Raw genomic sequence first — 18,996 nt, forward strand, 5'->3', positions numbered from 1 at the left:
CCCCTTCATTCAAATACAGATTTTTAACAAATGTCAAATGAGTCACATGAGAAAAACAAAGTTGCCAGGAAACAACATTGAGATGCAAGTTAAGAACTGTAGCTTGGCTGTCTAGTATCTACTTGGTTTCCCTTCTGGTGTCTCAGTTTTTTCATCTATCAAATAAGAAAGTTGGATGTTAAGATCTCCCAAGGCCCTACATTGCTCTTAAGCACTATTATTTTTAATTTATTCATATATTTATTTATATGATTTTTTATTTGCATACATGTCACATGAAAAATATTTTTTGTATGTTTATATTTATATGCTTTCAGTATCTTGTCCAAAGGGATTTCTGGGTCAGATTTCTCTCTCTTTACCATTTGGCTATATAGAAATCCTAGAAGGGTACATGGCATATGTTAAACTGACAATAAATAATTATTTATAATATTTTGGGGTATTTTGTATTAAACAATTACTTTCCCTTAAGATATTTATTTTGTAGTTTAATACTGATTACTTTCTCACAAATGATCCACAGATGTAGCAAAAATATTTTCAGCCCTTTCATGTTGACTGGGCCCGAGGTGATGGCATGTGAACCTTGTTGTTCAACCTGACCGATAAGAATATTCTCACTGGCCACAGAACAGACATCTCAAAAGTCCTTGTAGCCTGAAAACATTCTGTCCTGGTTTCTGTGATCCCAGTGTCCTCCTCTCCACCCTTCCTTCTCCTTCCACCACCGCCAGTCACAGACAGCGTGTCTATCTCTATCATCTGTTCCTGGTTATTTGAAATGCAATAAAGGCTTCATATGTGATTTTTTTTTCCCCCAGGTAGAATAAATAAAGCACAAAAAAATCCAAAATTTAAATTTTAATATATGTAGGTATTTATATATGAATATATATTATATAAGTAATATATACAGTTATATGTTTAAAGATACATGCAATAATGTGTATATGTGTATGTAATTCAAATAATATGTACTAGTTATATAACTATGATATAATAGAGACCATATGATAATTATATATAGGGTGGGAAATCTTAAAAAAAAAAAAGACTTTCTGTTGCAAAATCCAAAACTAAAATATAGAATGTTTATATTTTCTGTTGCTTCTGTTGTTGTTGTCTTAATTTTTAAAACCTTGCTAAAAACTAAACATCAGAGTTCACAAAAATGTATGCTACTGTAGGAATCCAGCTCTGTTTCCCTGCCTTGGAGTTTGGAAACCTGGAGTTGAGATAGGAGGTCAGTAGACCCCCTGGGATTTGGGGCGGGCCTGTGCCCACGTACAGTTTGTGGTCTGAGAGTGGACAGCACACACTGTACACTTTGCTGCTCAAAGTTCATGAAGGTAATGAAGGTGGAGGCATCGTATGCTAGTAAGTTGATGCTGGCTGCTGCTGTGTGATGAGGTGCTGAGTTAAGAGCCCACATGAGGAACCACACAGACAATGTGCTGGGTCTCAAAGGGTGAGTGAATCAAGGTGGGTTCTCCAGTCAGGGATGTGGGCAGCAGATGTCATAGAGTTGGTCAACCTCAGTGATTGTCCTGAAGGAAGGACAACAAATGCCTCTCCCTGAAAGGCAGAGGTCTTTGATCTCTGTAGGGAGAAGGAAGAAGACAGATCCCTACACATTTACATTTTAAATGGAAGGCGAGGACCTTGATGTGGTCCTGGCAGAAATAGGGGTTTGTGTGACTCATTAAGTTTAATTTCAGGGAAATGAATAAAGTTCCATTTCCACACACAGGATGCTATTTCTATAAATGCTCAGTATAATGGTGTTGCACATCTTCGCACAGTTTCTCAGTTCAAACCAATCACGATTAAGCAGATCCAACTCTCTAGAGGGATTGCAGACCAGGAAGGCATTAGCTGTGGCATCCAGGCACCTGTTCACCACCAGCTCCCTCAGAAAGACAAGGGAATGGATTTATTTACTAAAAGGTCATACGACATGGCCAAACTAAGAATCACCAGAGCTGGTAGTATGCTCATTTCGTGCACTTTTCAGTCTGCCAAACTGCATACAAATGACTGCTAGTGTAACCTAGAAAGTACAGAATGGTAACTTTAACCAATCATTTTTAAATTGGGGAGAGAACAGTGGTAGGAATAAAAATGAAAGGAAAAAATCACCTGCAATTCCACCATCTCAACAAAACAAATGGGCTTCCTCTTTCCACACTCATGTTTTTAGTTCTTATCTATGAGCAAGGATGAATTGTCTACATTCCAAATCCAAGGTACGCAAAATCACGCACCACTCCTAGGCATTTTCCATTTTACTATGTACATTTCATCATAAGGCTATATTTAATAGATCCTTCTCTCTTGAGGCTACAGTATTCTTTTCTTAACCATTCCTTCCTGTTAAACATTTAGATGATTCACAATCATTTATGAGGGTTCTTGCCAATTCAGCAAGCATGTATAGAAACAGCCCTAGAGTTCAAATATATCCTGAGAACAAAAGAAACACTGCCCAGAATTCAAAAGGCAAATAAATATTGCCTTTTGACTTGAAAGATAGCTCTATCTAACTAATCCATTTTTAGGAGATGAAACACAATAACATCTTACACAATATAAACATAGACAAGTCACCAGAATACAACTTTTGTTTGCGGATTGCCAAAATATTCAATCCAACATTGCAGAAGCTTAAATTAAAAAAGAAAAGAAAAGAAAACCCTTAAAAGTTGTAACTGAGTCCTCACAATGAAAAAAAAAAAAAACACTTGACTTACATCATGCTTTTCCCAATTTGAATTATAACGTACTCTATTGGCTCTGGGAATTAAGTATTGATTTTTTTAAAGGCATATTTAGACAATTTTGCTAAGAAAAGGAATCGTGCAAATAATTTGCTATGAGTATTCATTCAAAGACATCAGCACTTAATGTCTCTGGCAGAGGATGTTACAAGGCTTGAATCACTATTCAAAGTTGAATTATGTTTAATTAAGCACAAAAGGCATGTAATAGTTGAGAACCTAGATGCTAATGGATAGAAACAGCTCATGTCTGCTTTTGTACAACCTCACTGCAGGATTCTAAAGAAGACATACAACTATCACATTTATTAACAGCAATTTTTATATAAGGTTTACTTCTTTAATGATTTTTTCCAACATTATATGCTGTTGTCTTTATTTTAATGATACTCTAGAAAACTATGTAGCATATTATATGGAATTGACTGTAGTTTTTTCTGTTTTCCTTGACACAATTAGTTATAAACTTGTATGTACTACAGCGTAGGTAGGAACAGTAACAGCAGAAGAGATCTTGATATGGGTTGAGGGGTTTTGTTTTTTTAAAGATAGACATTATTTGTTCATTTTTTAGAACAGTTTTAGATTTACACCCAAGTTGAGAAGGTAGTACAGGGAGTTCTTGTATACTCCACATCCAGTTTTCCCTGTTATTAATATCTTTAAATGAGTATACACATTTGTTAAAATTAATAAAACTATTGACGCACAATTAAGTAGTGTCCATATTTATTCGCATGTCCTTAGTTTTTACCTAATGTCCTTTTTTCCTTCCAGGATCCCACTCAGAACATCACATTCTGCTTATTTGTCATGTCTCCATAGGTCACTCTTGGCCGTGATGGTTTCTCAGACTTCGTTTTTCACGACATTGAGAGTGTTGGCAAGTATTGGCCACGTATTTTGAAGAATGCCTCCCTATTGCTATTGGTCTGATGTTTTTCTCACGATTAGAGTGGGAATCTGGATTTGGGGTGGGGGGTTGGAACCAGAAAGGCAAAGTGCCATTTGCATCCCATCATGTCAAAGGCAACTACTGTCAACATGATCTGCCCCTGGGGATGCTGGTCTTGATCACTTGGCTTTTCTGTTTGGGAGATATGTGTCTCTTTCCCCATTTACTTAGTTAATCATTTATTTATATCAGCATGAACACATCAGTATTTATTTTCTATTTTGGCTTATAATTCAGGTACTACTTTTAAATATTTTATTGCTCAAATTATTCCAGCTTTGGCCATTGGGAGCCCAGTACTTGGTGCCTGTGTGCCTTTAACATATTCCAGTCAGGGGCATTTTTTTTGACCATTTATTTTTCTGGCACTACAAAATGTCCCAGGATCATGGAAATTTCTTTTTCAGTCCCCATACTGTCCATTTATCCAAGAATGCCTGGATGTCAGTTGTGTTCATTGCTCTTGGGGTGTCATTGTTTCTATAGGCCCTCTTAGCTGACAGAGCTAGGAAACATTCGTATGTGTATACTAACCCACTTATGGGTTATGTTTTAATCAATCAACTACAATACACATTTTACCTTAGTGTAGTCAATAACCTTGGACTTGCTCTGTGTAATAAATAACGGGATTTTAATACATTCCTTTTTGCATTTTTAAAGAAAAACAGTAAGTTGTAATGAACTTCCAGCCTTTAAACTGGTAACTGATGACAAGGGTAACAATTAATCATTTGATTTCTATTAAATAAAATCAAACATACAATTCTAGTATAAAAATATGCGTTGGCAAGCTCCTTGTTGGTAAGTTCCTTTTGAGACACTATTCAGTTGAAATTTTAGTATTGATAGACTTTTTTTGTTTGTATGTGGTAGGGGGGTAATTAGGTTTATTTATTTAATTGGAAGTACTGGGGATTGAACTCAGGACCTCATACATGCTATACCTTCCATGATAGATTCTTACATGTAGTTTTATTTTCTGTTGTGCTTTCCCTAGTCAGGACAACAGTAAACTAGTAACTCATCAAAAGATATAGGATGGGCTAGTCTTTCAAATGCATTTAGTCAATTAATGCACTGAATAATATATCAAAAGAATTTAAAGAGTTAAAAGAAAATGTTTTTACTGTTGTATGGTAATTCTGTGAGATTGATTTGTGGTCAATAGGAGTTTATTCTTAATTTAGTCAATGTCAGTGTTTATTAAGTCCACTTTGTAATTAATCTTACCTTGTATTTAATAAATACATTAACACAGCATTATACAAAATTATGTTTAAAAAAACCCTAAATTTTGAATAAGAACAAAAAGAGTAAAATATTGCCAACTGATGTCGGAAAGTTATTCTAAATATTTTTAATTTTTCAGTAATTTATAATGGCATAAATAAAAAATAAAATATTTTTACCTCTTTACTTTTTTCCCCTCCAAAACCATTTTTCCAACTGACTTAAAATTACTAATATCAGCATTCTGATGTAATAAGAGTTTACGTTTTTTCAATTTAACATGACAAATTGATCTCAGTAGAAAATCAGGATGAGAAATTTATGAAGTTCATTTAGCTAGTATACATTCCTTTTAATTTAAATGTTTCCATTTCTCTATGAAAATTTAACATTGAAAAAATTAGATACACATTTTTTAAAAAAGTACTTTGAACTTTAAATATAGATAGACCTTTAACTTGCTACCAGTTCTGTTGCTGGAAAATATATTCTAAATCTGATATAATTTTTTCTCCATTCAAAACAATGTTAGAAAGTAAGTTTAGTGAAAACAAAAATAGGAAAATGGCCTATGTCACATTTTAAGCTAACAAAAATAGTGTTCCTTCAGAATAGATAATGTGGTTTTAAAGATATTTTCTCTATCATAAAGAACAACAGGTATCTAAACATTTAAAATCTACTCTTAAGGCCCTATGAAAAAGTTCCCAAGCAGAGAGTGGCAGAATTTGGATTACACTTAAGAAGCAGTACAATGCACGGCCATGTGAGTTTTGACATATATATTGACATTTCAATGGTTTTATTGTCCAGGGTTTCCTCAGATATGTTCTGGGCAGCATGAGTTCAGTGGGACATTAGTAGTTGTGATTCAAGTGAGAGTCCTCTGACAATTAAAATGTGAGAGATACTGGATTAAACAACAACGAAACAGGCTTCTTTGCAAAGAATTACAAAGAGCATTCAATATACAAGACTCCCTCATGAATCTCTAAGGGGGAGCATTTCTCCACACTCACTTGACCAGACAAATTGTTCTAGGTACAAAACTCCTACCCTGTTTATTATTAGAAAGCAAGAACAGGAGGTGCCTTCATTAACCCTGACCTATGCCATGCATTCTACATATGACGTCACATTTCTTCTTTGCAATAAACCCATGAGTTTGTCTTTACTATTTCTCCTATAACTAACAACATACACACACACACACATACATAATTATTAATCTTCCCCTGGTCAGTCAATTAGAAAAAGGCAGTTAGAGATGAGAATCCCCTTCTGCCTGGAGTTTTCCATCATTCTATCTTTAAAAATTTTTTTTTAAAAAATTTTTAAGTGTCAGTTTCTTTTTATTTATTTATTACTAGGGTGGGGGGGTTGAGCTTATTTATTTACTTATTTAAGGTACTGGAGATAAACCCAGGACCTTGTACATGCTAAGCATGTGCTCTACTACCGAGCTATACCCTCCCCCCATCATTCTTTCTCTGAGATGAAATAATTTCTAGAAAATTTTAAGACATAGATAATATTTTATATATTATATGGATAATTGTCTGTGAAACAACAAAAGAGGGTTGAGAGGCTATGGGAACTCACCACCACTACTATCTCCATCAATCTTCCTTCAAACCATTCCAATTAAGTGTGCAAGCCAATTAAAAACAGTGTGTTGGCTAGGTGGTAGGTAACAAGGGCGATACTCCAACTAGATTATCTTCCTTAGCCCCTTCTTAAAGAGGGGTTCTGGAGCGTCCAATGATAATGCCAACTTTTCTCTTTGCTAATCATCTAAAATATACTCAAATATAAATCACATTAATTTACGTCATTACCCCAGAATAATGAAGAGTAACAGTTCATTTCTCTTATATCTGTTTTCATCTTAAACAGTTATGTAACTACATACACAAGTGCACACACAATACGGCATAATTTAATGCAAGGAGCTTGAAACTTGAGATCAGAATAGATAGCTCCGCGCTCCAGCACTTCCACTAACTAGCACTTGAACTTAGGCAAAGCCACCAAGTCATGGTCTTCTCAATGAAAACTGGAGATTAGAAACCATGTAAGAAAATTAGCTACAGGTGAGGTCTATATAGTATAAATATGATGCCTATAAAATCAATATTAAAGGAAAAGGTGAATTATGCAGATAAATATAAGGCAGAAGATCTGCTCATCTGCAGAAATATGCTCACATTAGCCAGAGATTCCCTTTTCATCATCCATCAGAGAGCTTCTCCCCCAGGTTTTTCTCCTAGGGTCCAGTGGAGTTCTCAAGTTACTGTTGGGGCCGGCATGCTCTCTCAGGGTGAAATCTATCTCAGGCCAAACAGATCTTCCTGAACCGAGGCAGAGGTTTCTGCTCCAGGTTTGGCAGCCTGAATCCATTCTGCCTGTCCTCTGTGCATTTGAGGGCTTGAACCTATTCTGCACTGGCTATGTCATTGCTATAATAAAAATTGACAGCAGAAGATGAATGGAAAACTCTCTAAGAATAATATTTGGAATTAAAACATAGAAAGTGTGCACTGAAAACCTGCTGAAAAATGTCAGTGGTAACACAGACTGTAAACTACCAGAATACAAGCATCAAGGAGGCAGCTACATTTGCCCATTTCGCTCACTGTTGCGTGTCATGAATCTAGAAGTGTCTGGCTCATGGCAGGGAATGAGGCACTTAATACATACTTGTCTGTTGAGTGAATAATGAATATTGAAATGATGAAATAATTCAGTGATTAAAGAATAAAATTGTGAGTTTTGTACACTGAAAAAAATGAACACTTATGTAATAAACATTACTTGGAACTTTGGGGGTCCTTAGGGTTAAATATTTAAAAAATGATGCTATAGCCTACTTGATGATGGATCTCTCTTAAGGAACTAAAATATTTGGACAATTATATTGCCATTTAAATTTCCATGCTATTCATAAAATTTTTTTACAATATTTTTCTTTATATGCTATATTCAATTACATAATAGTAATATATTATATTTATTTAGTGGTTCATTGCAAATAATAAAAATGAGATTATTTGATCCTCCCTTGTGAAATAGGAAAGGCAGATGTCATTACTGCTAATTCACAGATGGAGAGATTTGGGCTCAGAAATATTTAATGCCTTATGAAAATATACCACATTAACTTTTCAGTCCCTATTCAGGAAGAAAACATCAATAATAATAATTTGAAAAATAAAAACAAAACAACAAAACAATTATAATGTAACTTAAATCCCTTTAAGCAGTCTATGGATTCTTACCAAAGACATTATGAGGTTGCAACTGTTTCACCTGGATTTTTCAGATGCAAAACAAAAGCCTGGTGAGACTGAATACATTGAGACACATATCTAGGAAATCTCAGAGGTGGAACCCAAACCTGTGCTTTCTAACAAATCATATGGCAGAAAGCCTGGCTACCTATCACTTAACACTTAATCCTATGCTTTAACCACTACATCTGTGATTGCGTATGTAGATGATGATGCATAACATATGTAAATTTATCTTTCTGTTACTATTATTATTAGAAATGAGATACATCTGTCCCAGAAATTGCACATGGAATTGTTTTTTTCATTTTCCACTAATGGTGGTATGTTACTGTCTACTCAGGTCACCTAGATCCAGTTCTCACTATTGGTTATAGGTTGGCTGGTCATGTGAGAGAGATGTCTGTGACTGAAGTGTGTGTGTATGTGTCTGTGTGATTAATTGGTTGTTGACATACACTGGGGTATAAGCCAGAAAGACAGGAATGATCCCAGCATCCCCTAGAGAATTCCCAGCAGCCGCCATATCTGTCTTCCATGCAGGCTGCTGGGAAATCTCTGGAATGTAGTAATAATGCTCAGGACACCACCATTCTGGAGGACCCCCTTCATGACTACAAGCTGTGATGTAAGGTTGTAAACTTTTCAACAGACACCCATAACGTGTGAGAACCATGCATAACTACACACTCAATAACCTTTCTAATACTTAATGTGCATAAATTTTACCTTAAATTTTATACTTTTCATTTCTTTTTTCCCCCCAATGGCTGAAATTGAAACAGACACCCTTGCAATAAAAGTAGATCAGTAATTAATTCATTCAAGCATTCAAGTGCCTTCTCTATGTAAGTACAGTGCAAAGTGCTGGACATTTATGATGTACTTTACTTTGAGGTATTTTAAGTTACTGTAATACTTATAGTATTAATGCAAGTTAATAATCAAGAGCCCCATTTTGTTGGTTGGTTGGTTGGTTGGATGGTTAGTGGTTTGTTGGAAAGAGAAAGGAGGGTGAAATGAAAAATAATGCATTTCAATTCTTCTCTTTTCTTCCTACAACACATACACACACACACACACACACACACAAGCAGACACTTGCTCAGTCCCCCAACCCTTTGATATTTTGTATTCAATGCTGAACTTGACTGACATAAGAAACTCAGTGTAGAGAGGCAGGTTTCCTCTGAGCTAAAGCTGGTTTCCATGGTGCTGAAACGTCCATTTAAAAGTAAGCATGGTCCTTAGGTACATGCAGGGTGGTGTTCATGCCAAGCACAGGTCACTCAGAGCCAGGAGGAGTAAGACATTTGTACTGCATAGAAACAGCACCAGGCCATGCAATTTTACTTTATGCATTTTGGCTCCCATTTAGAAAGAGGAAATCTCATTATCCTGTGGCATATATTTTAAGGTCAGTGAATCAATTTTGGGTTGTTTTCACTTTGAAAACTACTTTTAAGTGGATGAATGTGATCGCTTGGAGCTTGGATAAATACTCAGATCTGTGCATAGATGTCTTAAAACACCCTTTTCCACCCCCTTCTGGAATTCCTTTACGTTTGAGTGATGTAGGGGAAAGAAAATGTTATCTTAAGTTTGTTGTAGAGGAAGCAGGGCTGTTGACTGGCATACCTTGTTCCAGTTTGTCCAGATATGTCTCTTAAAATATATAGAAATAACCAAAATGCCAATAAAGTTAATGAGCATTAAAATTGTAACATACACATTGTTTACTTTATGTTTTTCAAAGGAATTTTGTTACCAGAGTGTGTAAAGCTGACTGCATCCCCCCCCCCAAAAAAAGTGAGGGGATATTATTAAGTCATGGTGTTATTTTTTGTAAAAGGAAGACTCTGGTACTTTTTAAACGAACAGTCTAAATTATCCAATAAAGTGCACATTATCATTATCCTTAGTCTAGAAAAAGACTTCTGCAGTAAAAGTTAGTATTCTAGATCATTTCTTTCATTGAAAATCACATCCCATATACCTAGGGGAAATGCATTTCAAAGTAGTCAACCTCTATTTTTTTTTCTTTTAAATGAGCATGTTCAGTGACAAGACCTAGGTTCTGAATCTTTGAAAAGAAGTTTGCTAATTGCAAGTCAGGACTAGTAAAGTTATTGAGAATTTTTAGCCACTCAGGGGTGACATTCAAGAGTGCCCCACACTGTTCTTTGCACATTTTGTCAGTTTCTAGAAAGGGTATGAGTTAGACGCCCTCAGAGCTCAGGACTTCACTCTAGCTTCCTACAGGGAGAAACTGGAGAAGCTGGGAGCCCAGTCTGGTGTCATGATTTCACCTGTGGCTCTTCTCTTTCACTGGGTCTTTAAGAAGCACAATTGGGGAAAAGGGATAAACTGAGATTAAGGGAATAGAAATTGGGTTTAGTTTGCAAGGGAGAACAATAAGGAAGGCAAAGAGGTATTTTTCAACCCAGAAAGCAGCCCAGGAATCGCTCAGTGCTCCACAGACCAAACTTTGGTGATGAGTGCCGGACGTTTAGGTACCTGAATCCAAACACTAACAAAGTTCCCTCCTTCCCCCTTTTATTTTGCTTGCCTTTTGCTCCCTTTAGACATCCCCAGGATTCCTATATTCAGTCTTCTAGTATCTTTTTATACCCCTCCCCACCACCCGGGACGGAAATTCAGTCTTCCAGGGAGTTACCTTGACTGGGGACTGGATCAAGCTCAGTGGCAGGCAGGTGGGGCAGATTGGGGGACAAGGGAGAAACTTAGGTGCCTGCTTACGGCGCTGCCTTGACCGTCCTCCCTACTCCTTGAACCTTCAGCCAGAAGTCATATCCGGACTCTGCCCCTCTCTAGAGGAATCCTCCAGACTTTGGTGACTCCTCGGGGAAGAACCCAACTTAAGGATGAAAACTTGGAGGATCGGGGCTAGCAGGCTCTGGGGAGTCCCCGCGTCCCTAGTGGTCCCCACATTCTCCTCCTGAGATCTGGGCATGCCCGCAAGTACCCAAAGCACCGATTGCCAGGGACCCCAGCTGCAGACCTAGACTGCACGACGCCCACCGAGGCGCCGGGGAGAGCGCATCTCCGCGCCCAAATCGACTGGCCGCAGCCACGCGCAACCCCACGCCAGAGCAAGGTGCCAGTCCGAGCGAGCCTGGGCCCCTTGCTCTCTTGCCCGCGTTCCTGGTGCCCAGATTAAAACAAAAAACAAAACCAAAAACAAACCGCCAACCGTACCCCGCGGGGAAGCCCCGGACTCGCCAGGAGGGAAGCAGTGACGCGGCTGCTGCTCCTTTCCCGGAGCCCCCGGAGCGCGCTGACCTCCACTACCCCCAGCCCCTGCCCCCGCGCCAGCGCGCGCTACCTCACCCGGGACCCGCTGCGCCCGCCCTGGCCGCGGGGAGCGACCACATCTCCCGAGCAGGCAGCCTGGAGCGCTCCCCGCGGTTCACTCACCGATCCTGAGCACTTGCGGGGCGGTCTCGGGGAGGATGTAGCAGAGGAAATAGAGGAGTGCCCAGCTGGTGTCCCTGGTCCAGAGCCTGGGCTGGGCGAGGAGTGTGCGGCGCTCCATTTTCCCAGCTTCTTAATTCATGCCGAGACCCAGCCGCTGCCGCACGCCCCGGAGATACAGCCCGCTCGGGCCGGGTCCCCGCCTCATCCTCTCTGGGATGCTCCGCGTTTGCACCCTGCGCGCTCCCCCCGGAAAGAGATCGAGGGAACCGGCGTGGGAACGCGGAGCTGGCAGGCGACGCTGGCCTCACTCGGGGCTCCTCGCTTCTGCCGCTAGCCCATCACTGCTCCTCTTCCTCCTCCTCCATGGGCCGCAAACCGCGGAGAAGCAGCGCGCAACCGCTCCCGGAGCCGAGAGACCAGCTGAGGAAAGTTGCTGCCCCAATTTGCGGGAACGTCTCCCTCATTCGTCCTCTGGTCGGATGAGAAAGTGGTGGTGGAGAGGGTAGGTAGAGGGTGCCACGAGAGAAGGAGGCGTAAAGGAGAAAGAAGGCGAAGGAGAAGGGAGAGGGTACCGGGCGAGTTGGTGCAGGGGCTCTGAGCAAGCAGGATGAGCTCCAGCAGGTTAACTGGGATGGAACCACGCTCTTGCTTCTCTCAGTTCTTGCTTTCCTCCTCCCCTCGACGGCCCCACCCTTTATTTACTGCCCGCCCCGGCACGCTGATCCAGACACTCACACAGCCTCACGCGCAAGCACACTCTCTCCCTCAACTTTGCGCTGTGATGCTGGAAAGTCTATTGAGTAGGGCATCCTGAGGACAGAAGATTTAACCTGCTGGTCAGAGCAGAGGCGGACTCAGCTGCGGGCTGCGAATGACAGAGGGGCCTCTTTGGTAATGTCCCTGTGCGCCTGTTAGGGGGTCATAGAGCTGGCCAACTAAGACTCTTCCCATCACTTGATGGAGAATCGCCATCTCGGACGCCAATATTTCAGAGAATAAAAGAACTCCTGTTTTAACTCTGGCAAAGATGAAGAAAAGGGGAAGGAGGAGGAGGAGGAAGACAAGGAGAGAAATGAGAAACCTTCAGTACTCTAAGATTAAAGTGGCTTCTTTTTCCTATTCAGACCCGAGATAATCTCTTGTAAATCGCTTCCATTTACACGCGCAGAACTGGGAAAGAGGCAGCTTCCAGCGCCGCTCCTTTTCTTGGTTTCTTTTGACTGTCACGTTTGAACGCTGGAAGATAGGCTATTTTAGCACTGTAGGTTTGGAGCCTTTCTCTGTAGAAGGACAAGGACACTTCCCTGGGGAAATCATCAGCTTTTGATCATTTTGGCTTAATTTCCTTTGAGCTTTGTGGGGGAACGTTCTATATAAATGTTTGCTAGCTCTGCATTAACATTCATAGAGATTTTTTTCCCCTCTAGGTATGGATTTTGTAGAACTGACCTAAACTGAGTTAATCCATATGAAAAATATGCCCATAGGCATATAGACCTAGAATAGGAAAGGGTTGCAAAAGAAATAGAATAAAACTTCAGATGTATTCATTCATTCAACAGATACTACAGAGCGACTTATATGTGGTGCCAGACATTATATATATATATATATATTTTTTTTTTTTAACTGAAGACCCTATAGTGGAAAAATGCACCATCCATCCTCCAAGGGAGGTTATAACTCCACTGCTGAAAGCTAGTCAGTTCATATCTCAAATGGTGTGCTGGCTCCGGATACTTTTGTATGAGAGTTGACAAGACAGATCGTATCAACAGATAAGAAGAAGATTTGATCTAGATTTAAGAATACATCTTATACATAGATTGATGAACCCAAGAAAAATTAGGGGCATATGCTGTTTATCTTCAGTAATTTGAAGAGCTCTTGTGTTATAAGAAAGGAGTCACAGTATTAGGCAAGTGAGAAGAAATAAGAAAAATAAGAATATTGGATGGAAGTTGTAGAAGAGTAAATTTCACTTATTTGGGCAAGGGACATTTCTAAGTCTGGAAAGTGTCAAACAATGGTATGACCTGCTTCAGAAAAGAGTCAGATTCTCCTTTCATTCATTCATTCATTCATTCATTGGTCTATTCAGTGCATATTTAAGTACTTACTTTGTGGGAGGCATTGTGTTCAGGCCCTGGAGACACAGTGGAAGTATGGTTGTTGTCATAATGAGATTTGTATTAGACATAGTCAGTTGCCTAATTTTTCCTGGTATGTCCAGGATTAATAGAATAAATACTGCATGGCTAAATATTGAGAACCCAAATTCTAGAATTAGCTCAGCTTTTGAACAAACTGTATTTGAATTCTGGTTTTACCTAGTTCTAGATTTGTAGCCTTGGTTAAATTATCTCCCTGTAGTTGACATTGCTGGTGCTTACCTATATCTATTTCTCATCTTCCCAGGCACATTAAAGCCTGTACCTTTTTAGTTAGGTGTAGTAATCAGCCAATGACACGTGAGTAGAAGTAGTATCTGCCACTTCTGGGTGACCAAGAAAAGCAGTGAAAAGATCTCACATGTCCCTTCAGGCCTCTCTTCTCTGGCCAGAGTAGTTCTGAAATCCACAGGTTCTAGACATCAAGATGGAAGCAGCCTGGATCCCTGAGTCTTTTGAGAAAGAGTTGCTTGAATAGTTGTCAGACCAGCAGCAAACTGGTGACAAATCAGAAAGAAACAATTTTAGATTGTAATCCATTAAGGTTTGGGGACCTGTTTGTTACTGCAGCATAACCTACTCTATACTGATTGATACACTCTCTAAGACTTGATATCTTCATCTACAAGATGAGAATAATAATACAACAGAGCCATTGGAGGCTTATATGAGCTACTGCATAGAAAGTATTTTCCAAGGCTCTCCTTACTTAGTATATGTTAGTTCATTTGTGGTAATTTACTTTTTTTAGTTAAATTAATCTATACACACATTTCTAGTTTAAATGTGCCTCAGACGGCAGAGACTAACATATTCTGTCTAGTAGGAATGAGTCAGTTTACAGTACAGTAATAGTAATTTGGCCCAGTACTATTTAAGGATTTTTTTTTTTACTTTTACCTGCATTACCTTTGGTCTCTAAGTTTGTTTTCAGTTGGTAGAGATACTAGGAAGATTGCTTTTCTTAAAGTAGGCTTCTTAAAGTATAAATGCACACTTAAGTTACTTTTCTGTATCATCTGTAAAATCTGTAAAGCTTAAAACTGATATTTATTTTCTTGTTAAAATGCTCTCCTCCACTGCTCATGTACAGAGCCTCATGGTGTTAAGTCACTCATGAGTGATCAGCAGCTGCTGTTAATTTGTTTTGTGCTTTTTAGAAGGACTGTATTTTGTGTATATATGCATCTAGTTATTTTTTCGCCCAGAATGACTATGTTAATCACTCTTGACTCACATAGTGCCCTCTTAAGAATAAAAATACCCAATTGAATGCATTCTGTCTTTTTCCCACTCCCCAAATCGTAAGCTTAAATTGATGCACTGTGGTTAATAATGAATCAATATGGTAGTGTGCAGCATTGTGCTTCTTATGAGAACTAGTGACATTAAGTAGACAGTAATCCATTTAAGATGGCTTATTCTTAATATGACTAGAAAAAAAGAAAAAAAATAACTTAGAATAAACTAAGGAATCCAAATATTATAAACGTGTTTTCAAAGTGGTGAGTATACTTGAGCACAGTTCTAATGTTACTCAGGGCACCAAAAGGGAAAGATCAAGCGATTTTAGGGCCTCCTAAGAATGTGTAGCTGATTTAGGATCAAAATCTTCATTTCTTGGCTACTTCTTTATCTATATATTTTTTTCCCTAGGTGATGCCGTATGTCTTTAAGACACATTCAATATCTTTAAGTAATAAGGCCCTCCAAATGTTGTCTTTTGCCCAGATCTTGCCTCTGAACTCCAGACTTACTTAGCCAATCCTATTTCCTACTGACTAAACATCACTTGATTCTGTGCCATATTATTGCCCCCTCCCAAGTTCTCTTCCAAACTTTCTTATTTCAGTATGTGTACCACCTTCCATCCAGTTAGGAAAACTGAAAACTCAACATGTCATCCTTGACTTCTCCCTTACTTTCCCTCCCACATCCATTTTTCATACACTATTGGTTTTACTCCTCAAACATTTCTCTGATCTGTTTCTCTTCAGTTCCACTGCTATCACACTGGCCTGGGCTTTCTCACCCTCAAAATGTTTGACATTTGAAGCCAGAAAATTATTTGTAGTGGAGGCTGTCCTGTGCCTTGTAGGATGTTTAGCAACTTCCCTGGACTCTAGCCACTAGATGTCAGTAGTACCCTCCTCCCAAGCTGTAACAACCAAAAAATGTCTGCAGACATTGCCAAATGTCCTCTGAAGTACAAATCACCCCTGGTTGAGAACCACTACACTCGCTCAAATCACTATGCTCTTCCATCTGCTCTATTACAATAGTTTCCTAATTGTTCCTCTCTCCCATTGCCTCTTTTTATCCATTCTGTCTGTCTGATTGAAATTTGTTCCTCCCATTAATTTCCCTCACAATGCCCTGCTTAGTTCCCTCATGGTCATTATCAACTCTCTAATTGTTTGTTTACTTCATTAAAAACTCAATAATGGTCGACTACTCTGTTTACCCGAAACCTAGCACTGTGCCTGGCACTTAGGAGGAACTTGATAAATGCTTATTGAAAGAATGAAGCCATATGATCTACAACTCATCAGTGCATATTTGTAAGATTGAACTGAATAAGGAGCCAAATTTCTCTTTTGACTTCATTCAGAGCTCCTTCATGAATCAGTTTATAGTCAGTGTCATACTCAGAACATTAATAATCCTGTGTCTAGCAAAACTGGAGGATAATCCTACACGCGTATCTACAAATGTCAGCAAAATGCTATATGGAGTTGGGGTTTCTCTTAACATTTTGCTTTTCAGCACCATGTTTACCATTACACACATCTTAACAATTTTACTGCCATTTTCATGCTAACACTGGTCCACTTGCTAAAGCACTGTGGAAAGTAACTGTAGTGAAATCTTTGAAAGAAAAAGAAGTCCTATTTATTGACATCTTTATAGCCTATTATAACAACCTGAGAGTGCAGAGAAATCCCATCATGTGAAAGGCCTGAAACAAGTTGGTAGGTAGCTACTTTCATGCGTAAGTGTGGCTCTTCTGAGATTAAAGAAGAAACGATGCAGGCTGGGTATTCAGGATGTCAGGAGACCTGAGTCCCAACCCTGGCCTGATCACTAACCACAGCTCACTGCTCACAGTCAAGTTCCACAGCCTCCTGAGGCCTCAATTATAACACCAAGTAGGTTGGACTGATTTCTAAAAGCCAATGGGGATGAATGTTCTCCATTTCTCCTTCCAGCTCTAAAAGCCATTTTTGTAAAGGAAGGGTGCACAATTCACCTCTGTTCTGCTTTGGTTGTAAATAAGATAAGCTTGTCCTTAACATAACAGGTATTTATTTTTTGCTTCTTGTATGTGCCAGGCACTCTTCTTAGTGTTGATACAGGTCTTCATGGACTCAGCACTGGTAGTGACCTTGGGAGGTAGGCACTACTCTTATGAAAATGTTCCTGATGAGGAGACTGAGACACAGAGAGGTGAAGCAACATGTCAGAAGTTACACAGCCAAGTGACAGAGCCAGAATTTAAACTTAGTCAGTCTGGTTCTAGAGCACTCACTTTTATTTATTTTTTTATTAAATTGAAGTGAAATTTACAAAACATAATAAGAACCATTTTAAAAGGACTCATTCAATGGCATTTGGTACATTCATGATATTGTGCAACCATCAGCTCTATCTCATCCCAGTGTGGCTGGGACATCGTGAGTGAGACAGAATCAGCAAAGGTGACTCAGAGGGACAGTGAGTACTTCAATCAGCTAAGGACTTGTGGGCGGCTGGAAGGACTTTGACTTTGAACCTGGGTGAAAAGGGAAGTCACCGAAGGTTTTGAATAGAAGAGTGACATAATCAGGCTTGCGCTTTGTGTTGCTAGTTTTGTTTCAGGGACAATACTAGATATTAGAGACACAGTGAACAGATTTGACTCTTGCCCTCATGGAGCCTACAGTCAAGTAAATAGTTCTGTAAATAAATATAGAATGACAAATTGTGTTGATAATAGCTGAAGTTTTAAAGTACAAAATGTATAAATCCTAAGTTTTGGGCTGAAGCAGGAATTATCACAAAGTGAACACCATCATGTAATCAACCAGCCAGACAAGAAACAGAACACCAATTAGAACCTTTCAGGTCCCTCTTGGCTATACCCACCCCGTCCCCAAATGTCACCACTATCTTGACTTTCAATGGCAGAGATTAGTTTTGCCTGTTTTGAGACTTAACATGAATACAATATATATTATTTTGTGCCTGGCTTCTATCAAATGATAGCTAATGTTACTGAGCCCTTACCATAGGCCAGTTTTGTGGTTCATATTTAAGAGTCACCATGACCCTCTGACATGTCACTAATATTACTATGCTCATTTTGCAGAAGAGGACATTGAAGCACAGAGACAGATTGCCATTTCCATGAAGGAAAGCAGAAGGATGTGATAGATTTGAAAAGCAGAACTTGTGTTGAAGTAGGAGCTTAAGGAAGAGTGCTCTGAGGAAGTAGACTTTACACGTTGCCTTGAAGGGTAGTTGGGAGATACTGAAGAGGGAAGAAGAATAACATTCAAGGTAGGGGAAGGATCTGTTGTGAGAAGCTTGCAACCATATGAATGTTTGCTATAAGGCCTGAGTGGCTGATGTGAGCTGGAGAGAGGGTGGCACCAGATGAGATGCGGATGAGATGGGAAATGTGAACAGAGCCCAGACCCTCCAGGATCCTTACCAGCCTTCCTGAAGATCTGAGAAATGATTCTAAAAACAATGTGAAACCTTTTGAGCCTGGCTCCATCTTTCCTATATAATCATTCACCCACCCAGCCATGTGCTTCATAAGGCAAAATCCTCACCACCTAGGCCATAAAGATATCAGCATCTTCTCCTTGTGTTTCCTTCTCGTGTTCCTCTTCATTCCAGCCACACAGAATGGAACTCTCCTGCTCTCTTGGATCTGGTCACATCAATTCTCTTCTGGTTCTCAACCATGTCCAACACTTCCTGTGTTGTGACATTTCCCCAAGATGCTCTCAGCCATCTTGAATATTCTTTTCCTCACACTTTTCCTAATGAAGTCTTATCCATGCCTCATATCTCATTACTCAGAGAAACTTTCATTGGATCCACACTGAATATTATATCCACCCATTTTACTTTTCCATAGA

The 18,996-nt window shown here is 39.3% G+C and overlaps 1 protein-coding gene across 4 annotated transcripts in view; it reads right to left on the reverse strand.

The window, feature by feature from the left end:
• The window catches only part of GRIK1 (glutamate ionotropic receptor kainate type subunit 1), a 354,685-nt gene extending 342,078 nt beyond the window's left edge, over window positions 1-12,607 (reverse strand). For all 4 annotated transcript variants that reach the window (XM_010977372.3, XM_031458530.2, XM_064496747.1 and 1 more), the window contains exon 1: window positions 11,697-12,607. In XM_010977372.3, the coding sequence (XP_010975674.2) occupies window positions 11,697-11,814 (118 nt within the window). In that variant the 5' untranslated portion in view covers window positions 11,815-12,607. The remainder of the gene's footprint in view (window positions 1-11,696) is intronic.
• Window positions 12,608-18,996: the final 6,389 nt, after the last annotated feature.

Source organism: Camelus dromedarius, chromosome 2 (genome assembly GCF_036321535.1).
Source record: "Camelus dromedarius isolate mCamDro1 chromosome 2, mCamDro1.pat, whole genome shotgun sequence".
Taxonomy (NCBI): domain Eukaryota; kingdom Metazoa; phylum Chordata; class Mammalia; order Artiodactyla; family Camelidae; genus Camelus; species Camelus dromedarius.